We start from the raw sequence: 27478 nt of genomic DNA on the forward strand, positions 1-27478 counted from the left end.
GGAGGCCGAAGTATTGGAATTTCAGCTTCAGCATCAGTCCTTCCAGTGAAAATTCAGGATTGACTTCCTTTAGGATGGAATGGTTTGATTGCCTTGCTGTCCAAGGGACTCTCAAAGGTCTTCTCCAACACCACAGTTCAAAAGCATCAGTTCTTCGGTGCTCAACTTTCTTTACAGTCCAACTCTCACATCCATACATGACCACTGGAAAAAACATAGCCTTGACTAGACGGACCTTTGTTGACAAAGTGATGTCTCTGCTTTTTAATATGCTGCCTAGGTTGGTCAAAACTTTCCTTCCAAGGAGTAAGTGTCTTAATTTTATGGCTACAATCACCATCTGCAGTGATTTTGGAGCCAAGAAAAATAAAGTCAGCCACTGTCTCCACTGTTTCCCCATCTATTTGCATGAAGTGATGGGATTGCATGCCATGATCTTAGTTTTCTGAACGTTGAGCTTTAACCCAACTTTTTCATTCTCCTCTTTCACTTTCATCAAGAGGCTTTTTAGTTCCTCTTCACTTTCTGCCATAAGGGTGGTGTCATCTGCATATCTGAGGTTATTGATATTTCTTCCAGCAATCTTGATTCCAGCTTGTGCTTCTTCCAGCCCAGTGTTTCTCATGATGTACTCTGAATATAAGTTAAATAAGCAGGGTGACAATATACAGCCTTGACGTACTCCTTTTCCTATTTGGAACCAGTCTGTTGTTCCATGTCCAGTTCTAACTGGTGCTTCCTCACCTGCATATAGCTTTCTCAAGAGGCAGGTCAGGTGGTCTGGTATTCCCAGCTCTTTCAGAATTTTCCACAGTTTCTTGTGATCCACACAGTCAAAGGCTTTGGCATAGTCAATAAAGCAGAAATAGATGTTTTTCTGGAACTCTCTTGCTTTTTCCATGATCCAGCAGATGTTGGCAATTTGATCTCTGGTTCCTCTGCCTTTTCTAAAACCAGTGTGAACATCTTAAAATTCAGGGTTTACGTATTGCTGAAGCCTGGTTTGGAGAATTTTAGGCATCACTTTACTAGTGTGTGAGATGAGTGCAGGCTCTTTAGTTCTTCTTCAATTTTGTGCCATCATCTGTGTATCTAAGGTTATTGATATTTCTCCCAGCAATATTGCTTTCAGCTTGTTCTTCATCCAGCCTGGCATTTCACATGATGTACTCTTAAATAAGCAGGGTAACAACATACAGCCTTGACATACTCCTTTCCCAATTTGGAACCAGTCTGTTGTTTCAAGTCCAATTCTAACTCTTGCTTCTTGACCTGCATACAGACTTCTCGGGAGGCTTGTCAGGTGGTCTGGTAGTCTCTTTAAGAATTTTCCACAGTTTGCTATTATCCACACAGTCCCTTATAGCTCAGTCAGTAAAGAATCTGCCTGCAAAGCAGGAGACCTGGGTTTGATTCCTGGGTTCGATTCCTGGGTCGGGAAGATCCCCTGGAGAAGGAAATGGCAATCCACTCCAGTATCCTTGCCTGGAAAATCCCACGGACAGAGGAGCCTGGCAGGCTACAGTCCGTGGGGTGGCAAGAGTCAGACACGACTTAGCAACTAAACCACCACCACCACCACACAGTCAAAGGCTTTGACATAGTCAATAAAGCAGAGGTACATGTTTTTCTAGTATCCTCTTGCTTTTTCAATGATCCAATGAATGTTGGCAATTGATCTCTGGTTCCTCTGCCTTTTCTAAATAATACTTTCACTTCATAGTCTAAAATGAGTATTTCTCATGTAATTAAAATATTTTCCTAGCATGATTTTTTAAAGTATATAATGTTTTACTGAAGTATAGTTGATTAACAATATTATATTAGTTTCAAGTATCAAAGATATATTTTATCAATTCAGTTCAGTTCAGTCTCTCAGTTGTGTCGAACTCTTGGTCACCCCATGGACTGCAGCACACCATGCTTCCCCATCCATCACCAACACCCAGAGCTTGCTCAAATTCATGTCCATCGAGTCAGGGATTCCACCAACCATCTCATCCTCTGTCATCCACTTCTGAACAATGAGTCAGCTCTTCGTATCAGATGGCCAAAGTATTGGAGTTTCAGGCTCAGCATCAGTCCTTCCAATGAATATTCAGGACTGATTTCCTTTAGGAAATTTCCTTTAGGATTGACTGATTGGATCTCCTTGCAGTCCAAGGGACTCTCAAGAGACTTCTCCAACACCACAGTTCAAACATAAATTCTTAGAACTGCCATATGACCCAGCAATCCCACTGCTGGGCATACACACCAAGGAAATCAGAACTGAAAGAGACATGTGTACCCCAGTGTTCACCGTAGCACTGTTTATAATAGCCAGGACATGGAAGCAACCTAGATGTCCATCAGAAGACAAGTGGATAAGAAAGCTGTGGTACATATACACAATGGAATATTACTCAGCCATTAAAATGAATACATTTGAATCAGTTCTAATGAAGTGGATGAAACTGGAGCCCTATTAAACAGAATGAAGTAAGCCAGAATGAAAAACACAAATACAGTATACTAATGCATATATATGGAATTTAGAAAGATGGTAACAATAACCCTGTATGTGAGACAGCAAAAGAGACACAGATGTATAGAACAGTCTTTTGGACTCTGTGGGAGAGGGCAAGGGTGGGATGATTTGGAAGAATGGCATTAAAACATGTATATTATCATATGTGAAACAAATCGCCAGTCCCAGTTCAATGAATGAGATGGTGGAGAAGGGGATGACAGAGGATGAGATGGTTGGATGGCATCATTGACTTAATGGACATGAGTTTGAGAAAGCTCCAGGAGTTGGTGATGGACAGGGAAGCCTGGCATGCTTCAGTCCATGGGGTTGCAAAGAGTTGGACGTGACTGAGCAACTGAACTGAATGGATGGGACTGGAAGTCATGATCTTAGTTTTTTGAATGTTGAATTTGAAGCCAGTTTTTTCACTCTCCTCTTTCACCTTCATCAAGAGGCTCCTTAGTTCCTCTTTACTTTCTGTCTTAAAGGTGGTATCATCTGCATATCTGAGGTTATTGATATTTCTCCCAGCAATCTTGGTTTTAGCTTATGCTTTATCCAGCCTGGCATTTCGCATGATGTACTCCGTATATATGTTAAATAATCAGGGTGACAATATACACCCTTGATGTACTCCTTTCTCAATTTGGAACCAGTCCATTGTTCCATGTCTGGTTTTAACTGCTGCTTCTTGACCTGCATACAGATTTCTCAGGAGGCAGGTAAGGTGGTCTGGTACTCCCTTCTCTTTAAGAATTCTCCACAGTTTGTTGCGATCTACACAGTCAGTGGCATTGGCTTAGTCAATAAAGCAGAAGCAGATGTTTTTCTGGAACTCTTGCTTTTTCGATGACCCAACAGATGCTAGCAATTTGATCTCTGGTTCCTCTGCCTCTTCTAAATCCAGCTTGAACATCCAGAATTTCTCAGTTCACATACTGTTGAAGCCTAGCTTGGAGGATTTTGAGCGTTACTTTGCTAGCATGTGAGATGAGTGCAATTGTGCAGTAGATTGAACATTCTTTGGCATTGCCTTTCTTTGGGATTGGAATGAAATCTGACCTTTTCCAATCCTGTGATCACTGTTGAGTTTTCCAAATTTGCTGGCATATTGGTTGCAGCACTTTCACAGCATCATCTTTTAGGATTTGAAATAGCTCAGGTGGAATTTCATCACCACCACTAGGTTTGTTCCTAAGACCCACTTGACTTCACATTCCTGGATGTCTGGCTCTAGGTTAGTGATCACATCTTCATGGTTATCTGGGTCATGAAGATCTTTTTTTGTATCATTTTGTGTATTCTTGCCACCTTATCTTCTTATCTTCTGCTTCTGTTAGGTCCATACCATTTCTGTTAGGTCCTTTTTTGTACCCATCTTTGCATGAAATGTTCCCTTAGTATCTCTTAATTTTCTTGAAGATATCTCTAGTCTTGTCCATTCTATTGTTTTCCTTTATTTCTTTGCATTGATCACTGACAAAGGCTTTCTTACCTCTCCTTGCTATTCTTTGGAACTCTGCATTCAGATGGGTATATATTTTTCCTTTGCCTTTTGCTTCTCTTCTTTTTCTATGTGTAAGGCCTCCTCAAACAACCATTTTGCCATTTGCATTTCTTTTTGGGGGGGATAGTCCTGATCACCGCCTCCTGTACAATGTCACGAACTTCTGCCCATTATTCTTCAGGCACTCTATCAGATCTAATACCTTGCATCTATTTGTGACTTTCACTGTATAATTGTATAATTACATACACTGTATAATTTAGGTCATACCTGAATGGTCTAGTAGCTTTCCCTACTTTATTCAATTTAAGCCTGAATTTTTCAATAAGGGAGCTTCCTTGATGGCTCAGTCAGTAAAGAAACCACCCACAATGCAGGAGACCCAGGTTTGATCCCTGGGTGGGGAAGATCCCCTGGAGAAGGAAATGGCAACCCACTCAATAAGGAGCTCATGATCTGAGCCACAGTCAGCCCCAGGTCTTGTTTTTGCTGACTGTATAGAGCTTCTCCATTTTCAGCTGCAAAGAAAATAATCAATCTGTTCTGGTATTGACCATCTGGTGATGTCCACATGTAGAGCTGTCTCTTGTGTTGCTGGCAGAGGGTGTTAGCTATGGCTAGTGTGTTCTCTTGGCAAAACTCTGTTAGCCTTTGTCCTGCTTCATTTTGTATTTTAAGGCCAAACTTGTCTGTTACTCCAGGTATTTCTTGACTTCCTAATTTTGCATTCCAATCCCTTTCAAAGAGAGGGACATTTTTTGTTGTTGTTAGTTCTAGAAGGTCTTGTAGGTCTTCACAGAACTGTTCATTAGCATTAGCATTAGTTGTTGGGGCATAGACTTGGATTACTGTGATGTTGAATGGTTTGCCTTTAAATGAAACAAGATCATTCTGTCATTTTTTAGACTGCACCCAAGTACTGCATTCGGACTCTCTTGTTGACTATGAGGGCTATCCATTTCTTCTAAGGGATTCTTGCCCACAATAGTAGATATAATGGTCATCTGAATTAAATTTGCCCATTCTCATTAGTTTAGTTCACTGATTCCTAAACGTCGATGTTCACTCTTGCCATCTCCTGCTTGACAACATCCAATTTACCTTGATTTATGGAGCTAACACTCCATTCCATTCATGGACCTTGATTATAGTGAGTTATTGTAAAGAAAAATCCAAATAGTTACAGAATCCAAATCATCAATCTTTTTATATCAAGATATTTTTAAAAGACTTGCTTTAAGTTTAGAAAACATTTCTACATCCTTGATTCAGATATTACTTTATATCCTCATTTTATATTAAATATATAACCATGTAACATCTAAATCTATTTAATTCTATAATACATATAAGATACAGTTTTTTTTTGCTTTCCTTACTAATCAACCAAAATTTCCAGCACCACTTTTCATGTAAATTCTGCTTAAGTGTTATTTGCTCAGTCACGTCCAACTCTTTGTGAACCCATGAACTGTAGCCTTCCAGGCTCCTTTGTCCATCCAGTAGGTTGCCATTGCCTTCTCTAGGGTATCTTCCCAAGCCAGGGATTGAACCCAGGTCTCCTGCATTGCAGGCAGATTCTTTACTGTCTGAGCTACAGGGAAGCCCAAATTCTGCTTACTGTGCTGTTTTTAACACATGCTTAAGTCTATTTCTAGATTTTTACTTTATTTCATTGTTCTCTTTCCAACTCACTATTGTAACTGTTGTAACTATTACAACAATTTTAATATTCAGTAGTGCAGATATCAAATATATTATTGTTTCTAGGTTAATGTTTCTTTCTTGGTTATTACAGTGGGACGTATTTCATAATTTCGAAATCATTTCATCAGATATAGCCAAAAATTCACTGCACTCTTTGTGTTATATAATTTATGATACATTTGGGGAACTCTGACATCTTTCAAGCCTTGATTATCTGAGAACAGATTAGGTCTTTCCAATTCTTTAATTCTTTTAAGTCTCTCAGTAAATGTTTTATAGAAATTTTTTACATAGATATTCCAGATTTTAAGTTTAAATTGCTATTTGGAACAGCATATTTCCTTTATATATTTTATGAAGGGTTATTACTCATTTATAAGATCTATGTGAAGTTATATATAGCTATTTTGTGAGAAGTACTCTTATTGAACTCTGTTCATATTGTTAAACTTCAGAGCTTTACAGTCAAATCTTTTAGACTTTTCCAGGTAACTAATACTCCTATTTAAAAATAATAAGATCTCCAAGTATAATTTTAAATAATAATATAAAATTTAAAATCCAGAAGAAACTGCTACAGTTTCTTTTATTTCACTGGATAGAAATTCCAAGGCAAAACTAAACATTAATAATGATAATGCTAGATTCTATTGATATTATAAATAGGCATATAGTATTTATCACAGAGCTGTCAACACTCCATCACTCGCAGTTCAACATGCCCTAGGGCTAGCCTCAAATTGAGACATCTATTTTCTATCTTGATATGGTATCCACTAGTCCTCTTAAGGTTCACTATCATCCTGGGATGTACCACAGAAGCATCTTCCCCAGAAATCTGACTCAACTGGAGTATGATCTTAAAGCATGAAAATGATATAAAATTACCTCAAACCATAAGCGAATAACTATCAGATCTCAAGGCACAGGCAAAATGACTTTGATTCTTAGAAAATCTAGCAAGGTAAGGGTACATGACATATGCCAGGTATAATTGAGCCAGGTGAGGCAAAGAGATGCAGTTCTCTGGACTCTTTCAGAGTAACCCTCATGGCAGCTTTTTCTTCTAGTCTACTGGCATCTAGTTTTCCAAGGCCATGTATTTATTATGAGGCCATTCAATGTTGAGGCTTGGGAATCTGAAACTCTAGATCCAAGGCCTATCTTCCTTAGCTTGCTTTCTGAGCGCTCATAACACAAAATCATAAATATCACACTTTTTCTGCCCTGTCTTGCTGAAGTCTTTTCCTTGTAAGTTGCCTAGACCGCTATGCATTCACCATTCAAAATGAAACTAAGCCTAATGTTTTCAGAATGAAGAGGAAATACACACAAAATTAATTTCTATTACTCTCCAATAGGTATTGGGTAAATCTATTTATAAATAATATATAAAAACAATAAAAATCACATAAAAGAAATTATATTATTTACCTCCATTTTACAGATATGGAAATTAAGACTTACAGGGATAAAATGCACTGTCAAATATCACTCTACAGTTTCTTAATTTTTGATATTTAGTGCAAATATTTGCTTCAGATTTTAGAATAGTTCTTATCACACTGAATATATATCCTACTTTGCAAAACCTTTCTTCATCCCCTGAAGCTGAATTTCTTAAATGTCCTTTTAGCATCAATTGAGATGATCACATAATTTTTTCACTTTCTTTGATCTCTTGATACGATAAATTATTTTAATAAATTTTATACTTTAAAATATTTTGCACATCTGTGACAAAGCCAACACATTCATGTTTTAATAAAATAGTGTATTTGTGTTGCTATTATTTATTTAGGGTTTTTTGAATTTCTATTCTTAAGTGAGCTAGCTATTTCTGTAATTCATAAAATGAACTGGGGATCAATCCGTCTTTTTCTAGACTTAATAAAATGTTCATAGCATATTATTTTAATACAGTCTGTATATAAGCTGTCATTAATTTTATTTAGGATTTTTAAATCTTTATTCTTATGTGAACTGGCTATATTTTGTGATTCAAAAAGTTAATAAGGGATAAATTAATCTTGCTCTAAGTTCAATAGCATTTTAAATAACATAGGAATTGCTTTGTTCTTAAAGGTTTAGGGAAAATCACCCTTAAAATATTCTTAGCCTTGTATCCTCCACAGAGTTAGTGCTTTAATAATCATCTCAATTTATTCCATAAGTATTCAGATTTTCTATTCCCACTTGGATTATTTTTAGAAATTCACTTTTTTCTAGTAAACTGTTCATTTTATTAAATTTGTCATATTAGAATAAAAATGTGTTTATGACATTCTTTCCATATCTGATCTTAGAAACATTGTCTCTACCAATTGCCCAATTACTGACCATCAGCTTTGTGCCTGACTCTGCTCAAAGCACTGAGTAATTACTAATGAACAAAGCATAAATTGTTACAGGCTCTTCAGGATTACATAGCCAAGTGGATAAGAACAATGGTAAATAAGTAAGCAAACAAGTAATTACAAATTGTTAGGCTTCCCTTGTAGCTCAGTTGGTAAATAATCTGCCTGCAATGCAGGAGACCTGGGTTCGATTCCTGGGTTGAGAAGATCCCCTGAAGAAGGAAATGGCAACCTACTCCAGTATTCTTGCCTGGAGAATCTCATGGACTGTAGCCTGGGGTTGCAAGAGTCGTACATGACTTAGCAACTAAACCACCATAAATGCTATGAAGGTAACAAAAACTGGGAGTAGAACTACAGGGTTAAGAGAGTTGTATGGGAACACCTCACTATGAGGTGACATTTATCCAGACCTGGAAGATTAGGAAGAACCAGCTCTGAAGGAAAGGAAGAAAGAAGTACAAGGTGGCTGAAACAGGAGAGGTTCCTGAGAAGCTTTTGGAAAACCAAGCAGGTAATGTAGGTCGTTTAATGGCTTTTGGGCAATTTCTGTTAAGGAGATTAGGTGCTGGCAATCCAATCAAAAGAGGAAATTATAACTAATTTTGCAAAGTTCTTTATGTAAAGTAGAGAACAATTCAATAATCCATATCCAAGAATGGGGTACTCTGTACTAAGCATCTTGTGGATCATATTGTTGTTGTTCAGTCTTTAAGTCGTGTCTGGCTCTTTGAGACCCCGTGAACTGCAGTACGCCAGGCTTCCCTGTCCTTTACTATCTCCCAGAGTTTGCTCAAATTCATGTCCATTGAGTTGGTGATTCTATCTAACCATCTATTCCTCTGTCGCCCCCTTCTCCTTTTGCCTTCAATCTTTCCCAGCATCAGGGTCTTTTCCAATGAGTCAGCTCTTTGCAATAGGTGGCCAAAGTACTGGAGTTTCAACATCAGTCCTTTAAATGAATATTCAGGGTTGATTTCTTTTAGAATTGACTGATTTGATCTCCTTGCTGTCCAAGGGATTCTCAAGAGTCTTCTCCAGCACCACAATTCAAAAGCATCAATTTTGTGGCATTCGGTCTTCCTTATGGTTCAACTCTCACATCACTGTAGATCTGTACACCATTACTGGGAAAACCATATCTCTGACTATTTGGATCTTTATTAATCATTGTAACCAGTTTAAATAATTTGTTTCAGTTTCTAGATTTTACTATTAGCAGTGTTTAGTTTATGTAAGAATTGAGCAGAAAGTACAGAAAGCTCCTATATAACCCCTTTCCTCCCACCCTCATTCACTCTTTCACTTTATCACCTCACACCATACCCCATTCAGTTACTCTGTACATCATTACTGGGAAAACCATAGCTTTGACTATTTGGATCTTTATCAATCATTGTAACCAGTTTAAATAATTTGTTTCAGTTTCTAGATTTTACTATTAGCAGTGCTTAGTTTATGTAAGAATTGAGCAGAAAGTACAGAAAGCTCCTATATAACCCCTTTCCTCCCACCCTCATTCACTCCCCCACTTTATCACCTCACACCATACCCCAATCAGTTTCTCCTATCATTAACATCTTAAATTAGTACAGTAAATTTCCACAATTGATAAAAGTTTTGGCAATTAAGAATAAATTATGATACATTGTTATTAACATCCATACTTCACATCAGGATGTCAGTGATACAGTGGTGACCATAGCTGCCTTCCACAGTTTACATTAGGGCTCAGTCTTTGTGCTTTACATCCTGTAGCTTTTAAAAAATGTATAATGTCATGACTCTACCATTACAGTATCATGAAGGATAATTTCACCACTCTAAAAATCTCCTGTACTCCATCTATCCAATCCTCCCACCTTCTCTCCCTCTAAGGCCCTGGGAACCACTGAACTTTTTACTGCCTCCATAGTTTTCCTTTTCCAGAATGTCATTCCATATGTAGACTTTTCAGACTGGATTCTTTAACTAGCAATATGCATTGAAGGTTCTTCCATGTCTTTCCATGGTTTGATAGTTTACTCTTTTTATCACTTCTGTTATCTGAATATACCACAACTTGTTTATCCATTCACCTCTTTTTTTTTTTTTTTTGAGCGGGGTGGGAGGCTTTTATTTCACTGTGTGTGGGTGGAGGGGGTCTGGAGACAGGGCAGCAGGCAGGGCAGGAGGGGCTGGAAGGTGGAAAGGGGCTGGGCAGGGGGAGGGCTGCCCCCAGGCCTGTTGGGAAGAGGATACTGGGACTGATCCCTGCTGGGACATCACCCCGGGGGTGGGGTGGGAATCGGGTCTGGAGCAATGAGGGCCCCCTTGCTCCGGGCTGGATGTGAGGTCAGGGCCCTGCCTTGCTTTCCTCCAATAGGGCTCAGTCCCTCCTGCTCGCGGGGCCATGTGACCCCCAAACCTCACTGCCCCCGCCCCAGAGGAGGGGGCTAGGCCAGTTAGGGCAGTGGACAGGGAGCCTGGGGGTGTTAGGGAGCACAGGGTGGGGGTCCACGGTGAGTGGAGGGGATGGTGGCCACCTGGGCAGTCAGTTCCTGGCAGCAATGACCACAGAGAGAGCCACGCCCCCCAAGGCGACAGCAGTTGCCCCAAACAGCCACTTCCATGGGATGGACCAGGCACCCTTGCCAGGACACTTGGCAGGCAGCCGGCTGGGGTTGCCCAGCATCTTCCGGTACAGGGCGGTCTCCGTGCTCCTCTGGGCCGCATGCTTCTTCACCAGCTTCAAGAGCTCTGCGTGGATCATCTTGCTGGAAGGTTCCAGCTTCAGGGCTGCTCTCAAGATGGGGATGGCCTCACTATACTCGCCTTGCTGGGCCAGCACCTTGCCCTTGCGGAAGAGAGCCTTGATGTTGTCAGGCTGGTGCTCCAGCACGAGGCTGCAGGAGCGCAGCGCTGCGCCGTAGTGATCCAGCTTCAGCTGCGAGGCCGCCAGGTTGTTCAGACACTTCACCTTCAGCTGCAGGAGCTGCTCCTCCTCCTCGAATGTCATGTCCACTTTGGCACTGCAAGTGATGGCCTTGATGGCGAGGTCGTAGGAGTTGGCAGCCAGCACGAAGTTGGCCCGCTGATAGTGAGCATTGCCACACTCCCACTTCCGGCTGGCCAGGGCCACACGCTCCTGCCCCGTGAGCATCTCCAGGTCAGGCCCATCCACAGCAGTCTTCAGAGTCACCTCCAGGCACAGGGCCGCATGTGGGGGGATGTATGGGCTCCTGCTGCCCTGGGGGCCATAGCAGTACTTGGAGTCAGCAGTGACCATAGCCGTCTCCCCCACGTCCATGAGCGGGACACTGAAATCCAGGGCCTGGATGACGTCACAGTCGCCCAGGGTGAACACCAGCTCTGGCTCCTCCTGTACCCGCGTGCCATTCTCCAGCGACGTCTGCAGCCGCACAGTGACCACCTGGCCCTCGGTCGGGCGGCTGGAGCCCGGTGGGCCTGGAACCAGCGTCTTCTTCCTCAACAGCCCATTCCCCAGGATGTCCAGCCACTCGTCGGGGGCCGGGGCGGGCTCAGGCTCGGGTTCCATGGCGGCCAGGAACTCTCGGGCCAGGGCCCCAGGCTGCTCAGCCTCCTCCAGTGGGGGCTGCCCCACATCCTCAAGTGGCGGCAGTTCACTCAGGTCCTCCTCTTCTTCCTCCTCCTCGCCCTCAGCGTCTTCCACCCTGTCCAGCACCTCGAAGTCCTCAAGTGGTGGGACCCCAGCAGGTGGCGGAGCAGTGGGCTCAGGGTCTGCAGCAGAGGGCTCAGCACAGGATGCCATGCTGCTGGGGGGATGGGAACTGGCCCTCCCCCGCGGCCCTTCACCCTGCCTAGCAGTCGCAGCCCCTGTCGCGTCGGGCCCTAGACTAGCCCAGGCCCGGGCAGTGCTTCAGGCCAACGCGGCCCCGCTGGCGCCCCGGGACACGTCCCCATTCACCTCTTGAAGGACATTTAGTTGCTCCCAAGTTTTGGCAATTACTAATAAAGCTAGTATAAATGTTATTGCACAGATTTTTGTGCAGACTAGGTATTATTTTATTTGCACTGTCATTTATCAAAGAATTTTGAATATGTTTTTATTTTGGACTTCCCTGGTGTTCCAGTGGTTAAGAATCTGCCTTGCAACGCAGATGATGTGGGTTTGATCCCTGGTAGGGGAACTAAGATCCCATATGCTGGGGAGCAACTAAGTCTTTGCACCGCAACCACTGAGTCAGTGTGGCACAACTAGAGAGCCCATGCACCACGATGGAACATTTGCCTGAGAAAATGAAGATCTTGTATGCTGAAACTAAGATCAATGCAGCTAAATAAACAAATATTAAAAAAAAAACACACAGAATATGTCTATATTAAAAAGACAACTCTCTGTCACTGCTGTGCAGAAACTAGTGGTAGAGGAGGCACATGTGGAATTGAAGCTAGTAAAGAGGCTGCCTAGAATAATCTAGGTGAGAAAGATTTACAGCTTGGACCAGAGTAGGGCTGAGGAGTGAAGAGAATGCATTGGGTTATATAATATGGAAGGGGAATAAACAGGACTCTCTTAAATGACCTGGAAAACCATGATGGTGTGATCACTCACCTAGAGCCAGATATCCTGTAGTGTGAAGCTAAGTGGGCCTTAGGAAGTATTATTACAAGCAAAGCTAGTGGAGGTGATGGAATTCTGCCTGAGCTATATCGAATACTAAAAGATGATGCTATGAAAGTGCTGCACTCAATATGTCAACAAATTTGTAAAACTCAGCAGTGGCCACAGAACTGGAAAAAGTAAGTTTTCATTTCAATCCCAAAGAATGTTCAAACTATGGTACAATTATACTCATTTCACATGCTAGCAAAGAAATGCTCAAAATCCTTTAAGCCAGGCGTCAGTAGTACATGAACCAAGAACTTCCAGATGTACAAGCTGGATTTAGAAAAGGCAAAGGAACCAGAGATCAAATTACCAACATCAAATGGATCATAGAAAAGGCAAAGGAATTCCAAAAATAAGTCTACATCTACTTCACTGACTACAATAAAACCTTTGATCACAACAAACTGTGGAAAATTCTTCAAAAGATGGCTTTCCCGATGGCTCAGGTGGTAAAGAATCAGCCTATGATGCAGGATTGCATGCATGAAAGAGACTCAGGTTAAATCCCTGGGCCAGGAAGATCCCTTGGAGAAGAGATCTGGCAACCCACTCCAGTATTCTTGGGGAATTCTATGGACAAGGAGCCTGGTGGGCTACAGTCATGGGGTTGCAAAGAGTCATACATGACTGGGCAACTAACATTTACCTGCCTCCTGAGAAACCTGTATGCAGGATAAGAGGCAACAGTTAAAAATGGACATGGAATGATGGACTGGTTCAAAGTAGGGAAAGGGATATGTCAAGGCTATACATTGTCACCCTACTTATTTAACTTTTATACAGAGTACATCATGTGAAATTCTAGGCAGGATGACTCACAAACTGGAATCAAGATTGCTGAGAAATATCAACAAACTTAGATATTCAGATGATACCCCTTTAATGGCAGAAATCAAAGAAGAACTAAAAAGCCTTCTGATGAGGGTGAAAGAGAAGAGTGAAAAATATGCCTTAAAACTCAACATTCAAAAACCTAAAGTCGTGGCATCTGGTTCCATCCGTTCATGACAAATAGATGAGGAAAAAGTGGAAACAGTGACAGATTTTATTTTCTTGGGCTCCAGAATCCCTTCAGACAGTGACCTACAACCATGAATTTAAAAGATGCTTGCTCTTTGGAAGAAAAGCTATGACAAACCTAGACACTGCATTAAATAGCAGAGACGTTACTTTGCCAAAAAAGGTCCGTAGAGTCAAAGCTATGGTTTTTCCAGTTGTCATGTTCAGATGAGAGTTGGACCACAAAGAAGGGTGAGTGCCGAAGAATTAATGCTTTTGAATTGTGGTGCTGGAGAAGATTCCTGAGAGTCCCTCGGATTGCAAGGAGATCAAACAGTCAATCCTAAAGGAAATCCATCTGGAGTATTCATTGGAAGGACTGATGCTGAAGCTGAAGCTTCAATACTTCGGCCACCTGAAGCAAAGAACTGACTCACTGGAAAGGACCTTGATCCTGGGAAAGACTGAAGGCGGGAGGAGAAGGGGACGACAGAGGATAAGATGGTTGGATGGCATCACCAACTCAATGGACATGATTTTGTGCCAACTCCATTAGATAGTGAAGGACAGGGAAGCCTGATGTGCTGCATTTCATGTGGTGGCAGAGTCAAACAGAATATTGGGACTGAGCAACAACAATTCAAAGCCTCAGGAGAAGAGGACTAAGGATCCACAGTGGACAGCTCCAATATTTGGAATTCATAAAGGAAAAGCAAATTTTGAAAGAAACAAAGGGAGGACTAGAGAGCTACAAGGGAATTTAGTGTAGTGGAGCATTATAAAATCCAAATGAAAACTGGTCTGAGGAACTTATCAGTTGCAAGCTGTGTGTATTGGTTTTTTCCCCCTCATTTATATTCATCCTGCTCGCTAGTTAGGAGCCATCAATAATTTTTCTTAAAAGAATCACTGCCTGATTTCTTTTTTTTTTTTTTACAGATGTTAATTCTTAAATTTATTTTAGTAATTGTTTCTGCTACAGTTTTGTTTCCCTTTACTTCATGCATTAAATTTTAAAATTCATGATCATTATTTGTTTAGTAATGGAGTAATTTAGAGAAATAATTTACTTTCGGATTATAATTTTTGACTTATAGGAACATTATGTAAACTAGTCATTATTATTATTTTCTAAAGAGTATATAACTTCATGTTATTCTTGACCATAACATATTTAAGAAAGTCTCTTAACTTTTTGTTTGTTTGCATTCTTTACTATCAGTGTTGTTACTTCTTATATTGCACTTTGGCCAGGTAATTCAGTCTTGTAAAATTTATAATTTGGGAAATTTCTTGAGGCCATGCTGTAGAACACATGATCAACTTTGTAGAAATGTTTAGGTCAATGCAAAAGAAAATATATTTTATTTGTCTAAGTTGTTGAGTCAGATATGTTTTATTAAATCAATATTATTGTTTTATTATTCATCTTGTGTTTTCTTAGTTGGATTTTTCCTACATCATCTATCAAGAACTAAAGGCAATATGGTAATATTTATGGTACCATCATAATTATGTCAGCATCTATTTGTATTTCTAATACTTTTTATTCACATTTTAAGGTATATATTATTCATCAAATAAAGTTCATGACATCCATACTTCACTGCAGATTATAACAATTTTTCAATGTAAAGTAAATAAGATTTAATGGTTATTTGCCTTGCATTTATACTCATTTAGTGAAATAATGCCTTGAAATCCACACTAGTATTAATTTAATGCCAAATACTTTATTCTTTTGCATTTGCCTATTAACTTTACAGGGCCATTAGTGTTAATTATTCCCTATAATTTTATTCTAGGTAAAGTTTTTATACAAAGTATAGAACTGATTTTCAATTCCAGTTATTTCTTATTAGTGATATTTTACCTCATTTCATCTATTTTCTCAAATAATCAATGACTTTTGTCTCGTTTTACTCTTTCTGTTCTTTTTTTGACATTTAAGAATCTTTTCTCTTTAACTTAAAAGTTATCTTTTTACAAGCTAAAGTTTTTTCTAAGCATAGTTGAACATTATTATTTTCTAATTATCAGTACCCATTGAATTCCTTATGTGAAAATATAAGAAAATTGTTTTTAACTTCTTTCCAACGATTTTCCATTTTAATTTTTATAATTGATTTTCTAGACCATTTTTTCCACACTTTATATCTTCTCTTTCAGTAAATCATATTACCATTTGTTATTCTATTTATGGAAAATTATTTTTAATGGTAAATTTATTTAGTGGTAAATTTGGTTTTAAATTTACTTCTGACCTTCCTCAAAGTGTGATCTCCCTATATTTAAGTTCTTTGTTTTCTATTCATCTCTCATCTCAGCTTACTGCTGTGCTTGGTTAACTTCCCCCCCAGGAAACATAAATGTCTGAACTACTTGCAGTAGTTCTTTGTTTCCTCCACGAATAACAGTTTGACTGGTGTGAAATTACTGGATTAGAACCCTTTTCCCAAGAAACTTTAATTCCATTGTCTCCGGTCTCTAATCCTGTTGTAGAGGAAAAGTCTGAAACACATCTGATAGTTCTTTTTATTATTATTTCTAGTTTGATGCTTCCAGGAGGTCTTTATACTTAAATTTAACCATTTCTTCAGACTATGCCTACAGGCTTCTCTTATTGAATGTATTTTTCTGATTTATAATGAGTCCCTTTGTTTCAGTACAAGCTTTTATTGGTCAGAATCATTTTTCTCTTTTATAGGCATTATGTTTTCTGTTATACCCATTCTGATCTCCATAAGTATAACCACCTCCATAGATACTTTGCCTTTTGAACCAGTTCTTCTGTAATCTAATTGAGTTTTTCAAATTTGTTCTCCAAACTGCTCAATTTATTTTCTGATAATATTAATTCTAGTCTTATACTTTATTTTCTTACCTTTTAGTAAGAAAGGTACTTAGATCCCTATCCTATATAATTCTCCCTATCTCTTCTTCCCAATTCTTCATGCCGATATGTCATTCTCTCTTGTCTTTAACATTTAATATTATGGGTCTTTAAATTTTATTGCAAGTATAAAGCACATGTTTACTTCTATAGACAATATTTTAAAACTGTGTTCTTTTCCTTTGCATCGGGATGTTATGTTTTACTCCTTCCAGGCTGAAAAATCTTTCTGTAAACACTTATTCCTAGTTTCCAGATGCAGTTTATTTTTCTCTGATCAATCTATTGAATGTTTGGGTGATGAGAGGAAGAGATAAGAGCAATATTTGACTGAAATTTTTAGAATTGGAATAAAAGATAATAAAAACTGAAATAACTGAATCTACAAAGGGTGTACAAATTTATGCTAAGGTAGATTGTATTTCTATATTTTCATTTTGTGAAAAGGTACAGAGTTGATATTCAATGGGAAATTTAGCATATATTATGTAAAATCAATAAAAATTTGTTAAATTTAATAGCCTTTGCTTTTCCAAGATTTGAGGATACTGACACTGTCTCACATTTCAAACAGCCTGTTAAATTCACAACATCATTAGGACATTGAGAGAGAGCTCTGTTAAAACTCTTTTACAGATGGATAAAGGGAGGCTCAGCTCTGACCAGTTGCTTAAGATAACATAAGTCAATAGAGAAGCTGGGTTTAGAATCACAAAGCCTATCTAATTCATGCAGTTAAAAACAAAAATCAATGAAGGAGTTTAGTGATTTGAAAATTAAAACACCATGGTGCTATCTTTAAGAGCTGGAAGCAAAATATTGATTCATAAATCTTCTCCTTTTTATGTACTCCTATCAAATAATGAGATTGTTATTTTTCTTAGCAACAACGTGTTCAGAAATGGGAAATGCTGAGCTGCATTATTCAAAAAAATTCAATTGAAAATCACATATTAATTTTGTGAATTTGTTCAAAATAATAATGATTCTGAGTATCACACAACATGGAAAATATAACTGTCTCTAAAGTGTGACATGTACAAGGAATTCCCCTTAGAGTTCACTAAGGAACAAAGCAGTATGTAGTAATAGCAATTCTAGCAATAAATGGAGTAATTAGAATGTGCTTGGTAATAGCTGACACATAATTACAGCAATCACATCAAAACTGAATGAAAATACAGGAAACAGAATAGAGATCTGATCTTCCTATTAAGAAGAAATAAAATAATAAATTATATCTCATGCAAGAGGAAACTCCTTATTCCAAATGCACACAGGCACTCAGACCAGCCCATTCACAGATGTTTGTGGCTGGTTAACTGCTTGACTGTCCTGGGCGTGAAACCTTTTGCTCCCTGGCTCTGCACAGACACACGTTTTGGGGGAAAGGCCTGACTGGTTGGCTTCCTGTTTATTAACAGAATTTTCTAGCTCTGAGGCACATGGTTTGCCCATGACAATTTAATATAAATTACTTCCACAGGTGATCAGCTGTTCCTCATCTCCTTTGAAATCAGAGAAAGAAAAAAGAACTTAAATGTGAACATGTGGGATCTAAAGGAATTAAGAATCACTCTGACAGGGAGCTGTCTGATCACAGGAATGTGTTACTAATTAGACTGTGACACTGGAGAAATATTAACTGAATTGGATTGAACTCCATGAGGGTAGATGTATATTCAGAAATGTTCTTGGCTTAACACTGCTGGTAAAAAAAAAAAAAAAAAAACGATTCTAACAATATTTTGCCCAAAAAGAGGTAGGTGTTCTACCTATAAGCACTACACAAATAATAAGTAATTATACTGGGAGAGAGAGGGGAAAAAAGACCCAGAGCTTTAAACCCTGCAATGATGAGAAGTGATCCTTGTATTTTAACATCTTGCTACTCAAAGTGTAATCTGTAGACCAGGAGGATCAGCATTCACTAGAAGTTCGTCAGAAATACAGAATTACAGGCCCTATATCTGTTGAGTCAGAATCTTCATTTTAACAAGATCCAGATATTTGTATGACACCTGAGTTTGAGATGCACTGATTTAACAGATTCATAAACCACCAGAGGGGAAGAAATCTTGGTTAAGGTCTTATCTAATCTCTTTTTTCAAATGTGAACACTCACCTAAGTTGCATGGCTAAAAGGCAATTGAATGTCGGATAACTAATTAATGTCAGAGTTAAATCTAAATCCTAGATAGTGCCCTGTCCATGATCCATATTACTATCCTCCAAATTTCCAAATACCCAACAAAATGAAAAAAATCTGCTCAATTAGCCTGTTTCCTAACTCCTCCCCATTCGATCCTATACTAGTATTATAGTCCTGAACTTGGTATTTTTTTAAAAAAAATTCTCATAAACAAATCTCCTGTCAAAGAATAAGCCTGTTAACAGGGCAGACTTATGGAATGCCAAGGTTACATATTTAAAAGATCTTCTCTCTTCCAGTCATTACTGATGCAATCAAATGTATAGTAAGAGATTGCTGGAAATGATTAAATGTGTTTTATTTTAGATTGACAACTGCAGTGGAGAGGTTGAGAGAAAGGCAGGAAAACCAGGGCAGGTGGGAGGGAAGAGCAGGAGTCGAGCGGTGGCACTGCGGTGACATGCCTGTCTGACATCACTGGCTTAACATTTGTATTTCAGTCCATCGCCTGACTAATAACACTATGTAGTGAAATAAAGCACCCATTCTGGAGGTAATTGTTATGTGGTGGAATATAAACAAGCCCCATTCTGCAGTATATTTACCAGAGTGCATATTTACGAGTTGGGTTTAATTAAAAGTCGGGAACACTAGAGCTATTTTTTAACTAGATGCCTATTATCTAGTGTCAAATGCTTGGTTTTAATCACGCATTTTATATCATCGTGACCTAGATCACTGCCTGTGACATATGAGATAGTGTGTTGTCTTTCCTGAGAAGATGTAGCAGGGCTTGATGGATGTTTTCTCATTCCTAACCTCATTACTACCAGCTTCCCATCCATCTAATAAAACGCTATGATAGAGAGTGGGAAGGTGCTATAAATCATAATATTCCAGCCGCTTCCAGCAGATTCATTAGAAATGCTGACTATATATCTCACAAACAGAAAGTCAACACACAAAGTAGGTTGCTGCTTCTCCCCAGGATCAAGACATCCTGTTCCTTACCTCTCCCTCTTCCAGTGGAAAAAGGGTTCCTTTTAAATGCCCCCCAAACAAACAAACAAAAAAAGCATTTAATGAACGACTGCATAGCTTTCTGTTCTCACATGATTTATCTAATACAGAGTTGATAAATACTAGTTTTAGTCTTGTTAGGCACGGTTTGATCATTATTATCCTGGTTGGTTGGAAGAGCTGTTGACTTCTAAACGTTAAGAAAACTAAATCAGTTAAGATAGATTGGATCTCAGAGCTTGGGTCATTATTGTTTTTGTCCTGAGAAAGAAAAGGACTCTGTGTCTCCTTAAGGTTGAGGTGGAATTATTGAAGAGGTAAATGAGCACTCTGACATTATCACTTCTTCAAGGTAGTCAGGCATGATACCTTGGTAACGTTCTTAGCTCTTCCCTCTTTTTCAATCATTCATATGTTCATTTATTCAGCAAACAGGTCATGAGGACCTACCATGGGCTAAGCCCTGTGTTAGATACTAGTTTACCATCATGAATCAGACATGGCCTTCCCTCAAGAAGCTTGCACATTAAATGAAAAAATAAAGGATAATGGCAACACATTAGAGGAAGTCCTGATCCAGCCTGGGCAGGGTGGTGGTGGTGGTGAAGGCAGGCTTCCAAGAGGATATGAAACCTAAGGTCACGAGAGGAGAGGACAGGGAAACTGTTCTAGGAAAACAGAGCAGAGCACTTCAAAGATTCAGAGCTATAAAAAGGGTATGATCCAAGTTCAGCACAGCTGAGACCAAGAGGTGCAGGGAGTGAGGGAGAGGAAGAAGTTTAGATGCAGTAGAGGCCAGACCATGAAAAAGTCCGGTATGCCTTATAAAGAAATTTAAGCTATTCTGAGAGCAATGGGAAACTTCTACTGCTGCTACTGCTGCTAAGTCGCTTCAGTCGTGTCCGACTCTGTGCGACCCCATAGACGGCAGCCCACCAGGCTCCCCCATCCCTGGGATTCTCCAGGCAAGAACACTGGAGTGGGTTGCCATTTCCTTCTCCAATGCAGGAAAGTGAAAAGTGAAAGGGAAGTCGCTCAGTCGTGTCCGACTCTTCGCGACCCCATGGACTGCAGCCCACAAGGCTCCTCCGTCCATGGGATTTTCCAGGCAAGAGTGCTGGAGTGGGGTGCCATTGCCTTCTCCATTCTGAGAGCAATGGGAAACTATTAAACACTTTTAAGCCGAACAGTGACAAGGTGGGTTCTCCATTTTAGAAGGATCACTCTTGCAATAGTGGGGAAAAAATGGTAGGAGAGACGGGATGATGATTAAGTCAGGGAGACTACCAGAGGGCAAAGGCAGTAACAGCATGAGATGTGAGACTGGAGAAGCCTGGAAGTGGTTGAGAACTATTTATGAGTAGAGACGACAGGACTAGTGATTGATTTGATCACCCTAACCTAGCTGGTCACCAAGTCTATTAGTTCTTTTTTCAAACTAAGCATTATACAGCTACTCCCATTTGTTCCCACAGATACTGAAGACTCTTTCCACAATGATAAGCCCTGTGCTATATCGCGACTGACATCTATGTCTGGGCTAATCTCTCTGGTCGCCAACCCATGTTCTACAACCTAATAAATCCTCAGAGGCCTCTTCTCTATTCTGCAATCTCCAGTGCGTGTCATGCACTTGATCACCACTATGTACAGCACTATCCTCAAAGTTAAGTGAATATCTCAATCACTGAGATGCTAGGGTGTGGAGCCTGTGGCAAATGAAGAAGCCCAGTCCCTATCAGGATAAAATTTCTGATTTAGATATGGTATGGTATCCATAAATAAGTCTTATAAACAAACATCCAAGATAAAGTTCAGAGCTATATCCTGGAATTCATGGATCTCTGTAATTTCTCCAATATATACTGATACAGTGGATATCAGTAAACTGTCCTGATAACCCAGTCTGGGCGGGGTGATGGTGGTTAAGGAAAGCTTTCAAGACGAAGTATGCTGTCCTGATACCCACTATAACTTACTTCTCTTCCCATATCACTTTTATGTTTTTCTATGGCTTGGTTTCTTAATGTAAAAATGACTGATAAAATCATTCCCACATCCATACCTTCAGACATATTGTTCTGTCTTTACCTTCTGCTTATCTATATTCTATCAATATATGCAAGCTCAGTTTCCACATCTGTAAAGGAGGGTATGGAACAGATTAAATGACATCTAAGTTACATTTTAACCTCACTATTCTAAGACTCGTTTTAAATTCTACCTTTCCTTGAACCCATCCCTGATCACGTCAGCCTTCACTGACTCCTCTTTTTGAACTCAGTCGGTCTCTTTTTTTTTAACCCCAGGCAAATAAACTATTTTATAAATAGACTCATATCAGGTCCTAGCTTGATTCTTTATTACCAGTATGATATAGGGCAAGTTGTTTCATAAACTTCAGCTTCCTTATCTGTAAAATAAAAGTTTCTGTCTTGTAGAATTGTTGCAAAGATTTAAAGATAATCTACTTAAGGCAATTAGTAGAGTGTTTGGAATTTGCTAAAGGCATTTTATAAAACTTAATAAAAACCAGAGTGACAGCTTACAGTTCAGCATCTTGAAGACAGAGATGGAAACTTCTTTTATATTGTTGACCACTTCCCTCACTCCAGAAGCTGACACAGGATAGCATCACACAGGAGATATTTGTGGACTGATACTTATGGTACTCTAAAAGAAAAATAAGTAGGCATAGCAGAAATGAATCTTAGTACACAAACTCAGGTATTTCAGAATTATCATGTACTCACATTTTCTTAAGATCATTTTAAATGATTCATCCTCCTTTATTGAAGGAAATTCAGTGTCAGTCATGATTATATTCCAGGAGGAAAAATCCTAGGGTCTTTTTAAACACAAGAACATCAGGGAATTTTCACACTGTTCCATACTGGTCACTACTGAAATGCCCAGTGACCCAGCTCGTATGGTTCCTGTAGGTCACCAGCAGCTTAGTTTCTTCTCCGCCTTGCATTGAATAGTAGGCAACTGGACTAGCTACAGTTCATGCCTGAACTCAGGGTACAGTTCCCAGTGTTTTACTTGGCCTTCACTTCTGGGATTCTTTCATCTTCCCAGGACTTTGCCAGGAGTGAGATATGAGCCCCACTCCAAAAGGATCAGATCATTCTCTTTTCCCGTGTCTGTCAAAGGGATTACCCCCCTGTACTCTCTGCTATGAAAGACAGCTCCCTCTCTTACTTTCTTGGCCACCTAATAATGACTTTAATAGGGTGCCTACATAATGACTTTAATAAGTTTAGGATTTGCTTTCAGTCCTACTAAAAAAAAATTCTTTGAGGCAGGGAATTATTAAGGACCTGACTGCCTGTGTGAAATAAGAAAAGGAAAACAAATGAAAAAATAATGAGCCCAAATTAATATTTTAATAAACTATCATTCCCAACAAGAGTAATCAATTTGCCTGAACACTGAAGGATCAAAGCACAAAATAAAGGGATGCTGGAATGATGACAGCATATTCCTTTCGTGAGTCAGACAAGACCTTTCTCTCTATAGTTTTGGCATTGGGTAAAATAATGGGCCTTTGGTCAAGACTAGGATTCACTCTACCACCTTTCCAAATTGTAGGAAATTTTTTGATGTTACAATGAGAGTATTATCCATGCTGGCAAAGCACATCTTGCCTCTTGAAAGAACAAAGGCTCAGAGAGGCCATAAAAATTGCTCATAAGTCTTTGTAGACATCAAAGGACTCTTACCAACAACATGCAGATGACTTAGTGAAAGTAAATCAGGAACATATGGATTAAGATTTTCTTGAAATACACATGGATTTAGAAACAAGGTGAGGAGGGAACTGCTTAAGGCCAAATGCATTTTGGATTTTCTAAACATATGTGTGTGGCTATTACCAGGAACATTCCCACCCCACCCCAACCCCAACACACACATACAAACATTCACCACTGCACAACCTAGAAACCCAGAAATGGTAAGACCACACACCGTGGGAGATTTGTAGCTTTTTACCCAAGGTTAGATTAATTCAACGATGATTTTTCTAATGTTTTCAGAAAAGAGGAAAAGAGAAGGAAAGTAGATTGGTGATTCAAGATAAATAACAGACTTTTGATTCTGATTTCTGATTTCAAGAATAACTACATATCTACTTTCTTTGCCTTGGTCTTCTCGTCTATAAAATGTAGGAAGTAGATTGATTGATTTCGTTAATGATCAAAAATGTCTTTACTCTCTGACCATTTTGTTCACCTACTCCTCCTCCTCACCCTTCCTTTTCTAATTTGGGCATGTGCACATTTTTACAGCAATAATAACAAGATCTAAATGTTTAGCATTAAAATATTCTATTATCCAAGCCTGTCCCCAGGAAAAATTCAGAGCAAGTGAGAAAGGGCCTTAAGTATCTACCATTCATATTTTCTATCCCTCTTCTCCCCATGGAACACCATCACAAAGCACCTCTGCCCTCACTCACCCCCAAAGCTTAAAGTAGCCCAATAGGGAATTTACGCTAAGGGCTGAGCTATAGCATGTGATGATCTCTTTCATAAATAGGAAGTCATGTGGACTTTAAAAAACACTGGTTTATGACAGGAATCAGGAAGCATCAAGAATTAAGTCTAAAATTACAAGACTAGAAACTGGAAGGAGTAATGTAAGGCATTTTATTACATATTTAAATCCTGATTATTAAAGTGAGGAAAGGTTACTACCAGTACCATCAGCATCAGATAGACTGAATATCCACTGAAGAATTCTTTATAAAGAAAATTTTCTCATTCATAACACGCCTGATACCCTGAACCTGAAACAACTCTTTCTGGGAAGGCCTACTGTCCTCTGATAGAAAATATTTAAGTATTAAATAGTTCTGATAGAAGATAGTTAGCTACTAAAACTATTATTCAGCAACTCTTTGTCTCTAGTGTAACTGCTGCAGTATGGTTACAGTTATTTCACAATTGCTCATTTTCCAAGTGTGTGCAAAGTAGATAGTGACTGGGATCTGTATTTGAAACAGAGATCTAAATTCTCAAACTTAGTTTTGAGATAATAACCTAAGTGAACCCAGACACAGTGCTGACATCAAAACTCTTCACTCTATCAAGATGTACAATGTATAGAGATTCTTTCCTGAGAAAACTGCTTGTAACATATGAATCCCAATTACTGTATGATAAAATCTCATGATACAGTAAGTCACCTACATATAAAACTTCACGTTGTGAGCTTTCAAAGATGCAAATGAATTGCATTCGGCAAGGAACCAGAACCTGTGTCATTAACGTCAGGCGTGAGTGAAATTGCAGTTTGCGCTCCGTCTCCTATTGCTGAGGATCTTCAGCTCTACCATCTCCTACCTACTCTCCTTCTTTCAGTCAGTAACTCTTCTTGCCTGTTCACTTGATGCCAGCCCCTGTATGCTGGCTGTCGTACTGTACCACTGTACTTTTGAAGGCACTGAACTATAAGATGAAAAATGTTTTCTTTATCTTTTGTGTTTGTTTGTTTTTATGTATTATTTACGTGAAAAGTATAAACCTATTATAGTATAGTACTACCTAGACAACTCAGAGAAGTCAATGACACCCCACTCCAGTACTCTTGCCTGGAAAATCCCATGGACGGAGGAGCCTGGTGGGCTGCAGTCCATGGGGTCACTAAGAGTCAGACATGACTGAACAACTTCACTTTCACTTTTCACTTTCATGCATTGGAGAAGGAAATGGCAACCCACTCCAGTGTTCTTGCCTGGAGAATCCCAGGGACGGGGGAGCCTGGTGGGCTGCTGTCTCTGGGGTCACACAGAGTCAGACACAACTGAAGTGACTTAGTAGCAGCCGACAACTGCATTAGTTGGGTATCTAGGCTAACTTTATTGGATTTATGAATGTGATCATGAAATGGGACTCTATTGTATGTAGGGGACTTAGTGTGTAAATATTCTGATCTTGAAATAATCTTTGCTATCACCTTGTCCAGCTGGACCATGTTAATTTCTCCTCCTATGTGCTCCCATAGTACTTTTTATTTTCTGATCATAACACTGAAGATTGTTAAGATCTGAGAGGGGAAGAATGGTGACTACCCTGTTCTCAATTTTATTTTCAGAGCCTAGACAGTGCATGGCATACATAATAAATATTTCCTCACTAGACACATAAATAAGTTAACTTTATTTCATGACTCTGTTACCAAAATTAGTACTGGATAACTTTTGTGGACTCTCCAAACAATCTAGCCATCTCTGGCCCTTAGTTTACAAACATTATAGTTGGACCCTCTGTGGCTTCAAAGGGCATTTTAAAAGGCTTTTATTTGCTGCTATCCATATTTTAATTTGAGCACTGCATTAATTCCATTTCACAGATGACAAGCCTATGGCAAAACCTTCTACATCTAGCCCCCCGAAATGAAAGTAGTTCATGAACAAGGGTGAAAGGAATCACCCAGAAAATCCTGACTTTCAGTTCCGTTTGTACTTCCTCATAAGAAGGAAATCTCAAGCTGTTTTTGTGGAACTCAAGGACTTTGTGAATGTGTTTTGCAGGTATGTAGACACATATGTAAAACGCACAAGTAAAAGTAAAACCTGACAATGAAAATCCACATGACAATGAAAACCACAGCATTGAGGTGATACAAGTTATTCAAGCCTTGAATTTATTCAAGCCTGCTGTGTTGGCATTCCTAGGCACGCTATGCTGGGGACACAGAGCTAAATAATAAAATTAACATCCTTTTATGAAAAATGCAATCTAGTCAAAATTTTAAAATGTACACGAAGAATTAAAGTCCCCATTAATGTATTTCTTTACAAATTATTGACCGAGGAGAGAAAGATACTGCAGAACTCTTTTTCCTCATTTTTGAGAAGGTTCATGCAGGAAAATACAGATTTGTAGCTTTGTATGAATACTACATAAACACAATAGGAGAAGAAAATTTAAGCATTTATGTCCATTTGCCATAGCATCCATCTGAAAATGATGTGACATCTGTAATGATAGTCAAAAAGAATGCCCAAAATAGAACAAACAAACAACAACAGAAAAAAAAAAGGCACTGAAGTCCTTATTAAAGGGGCTGCTAAAATCATCAGGATGTTCAAATATGCATTGTATAGATGAGCCATATGCTGAAACAATGCTGGGGTGCTTCAAAACAGAGTTGGGCAACCATACAAATTAACATGTGCTCTTTATATTTCCTAGTTTGGGAATTATTTATAATTATAGTGGCAGAGAGTAGTTTGCCTTTTATACTAAACTTTATTGGCTATTCTGAACAAAACAAGAATATTTATTGTACAAATATTTCAAATGAGAATACATTTGTTTGTTTATAAAATAAACCTCATTAACTAAATATATATTTAACATGATATAATTCCACTAACTGATAGTTTTAATAAGTGAAACAAGTTCAGTTTGGCTTGTCAGGGTTACAGTATCACAGTACTACAGATATACTGTGAGCAATGTAATAAACTAAATCTTTGAACCTGATATGCTAAGCAAAATAAACAGATAAATTTTACTGGTTGAAAAGTTGTGAATTTCTGACAAAGGCAGGCACTGAAGTATCTAAAATGAAGTAAATTTGAATTTTAAACATCTTATTGACATAAAGAATATTGGAAAACTATTTTCCCCATAGAAGCATGAACATTTAGGTGCATGAGTATGAATTTTCTCTTAATTGAACACT

General features: G+C 39.0%; 1 protein-coding gene across 1 annotated transcript; it reads right to left on the reverse strand.

Annotated features, from left to right (window-relative positions):
• Window positions 1-10240: 10240 nt before the first annotated feature.
• On the reverse strand, window positions 10241-11888 carry LOC102269406 (peptidyl-prolyl cis-trans isomerase FKBP8). The gene has a single exon (XM_070376113.1). The coding sequence runs from the start codon at window positions 11853-11855 to the stop codon at window positions 10617-10619; it is 1239 nt and encodes a 412-aa protein (XP_070232214.1). The 5' UTR covers window positions 11856-11888; the 3' UTR covers window positions 10241-10616.
• Between the last annotated feature and the right edge of the window lie 15590 nt (window positions 11889-27478).

The sequence above is a fragment of the Bos mutus genome, chromosome 8, assembly GCF_027580195.1.
Source record: "Bos mutus isolate GX-2022 chromosome 8, NWIPB_WYAK_1.1, whole genome shotgun sequence".
Lineage (NCBI taxonomy): Eukaryota > Metazoa > Chordata > Mammalia > Artiodactyla > Bovidae > Bos > Bos mutus.

Bases quoted from the DNA above. Each gene is read 5' to 3' on its own strand.
- LOC102269406 (XM_070376113.1), bottom strand. From the start codon at position 11,855: ATGGCATCCTGTGCTGAGCCCTCTGCTGCAGACCCTGAGCCCACTGCT.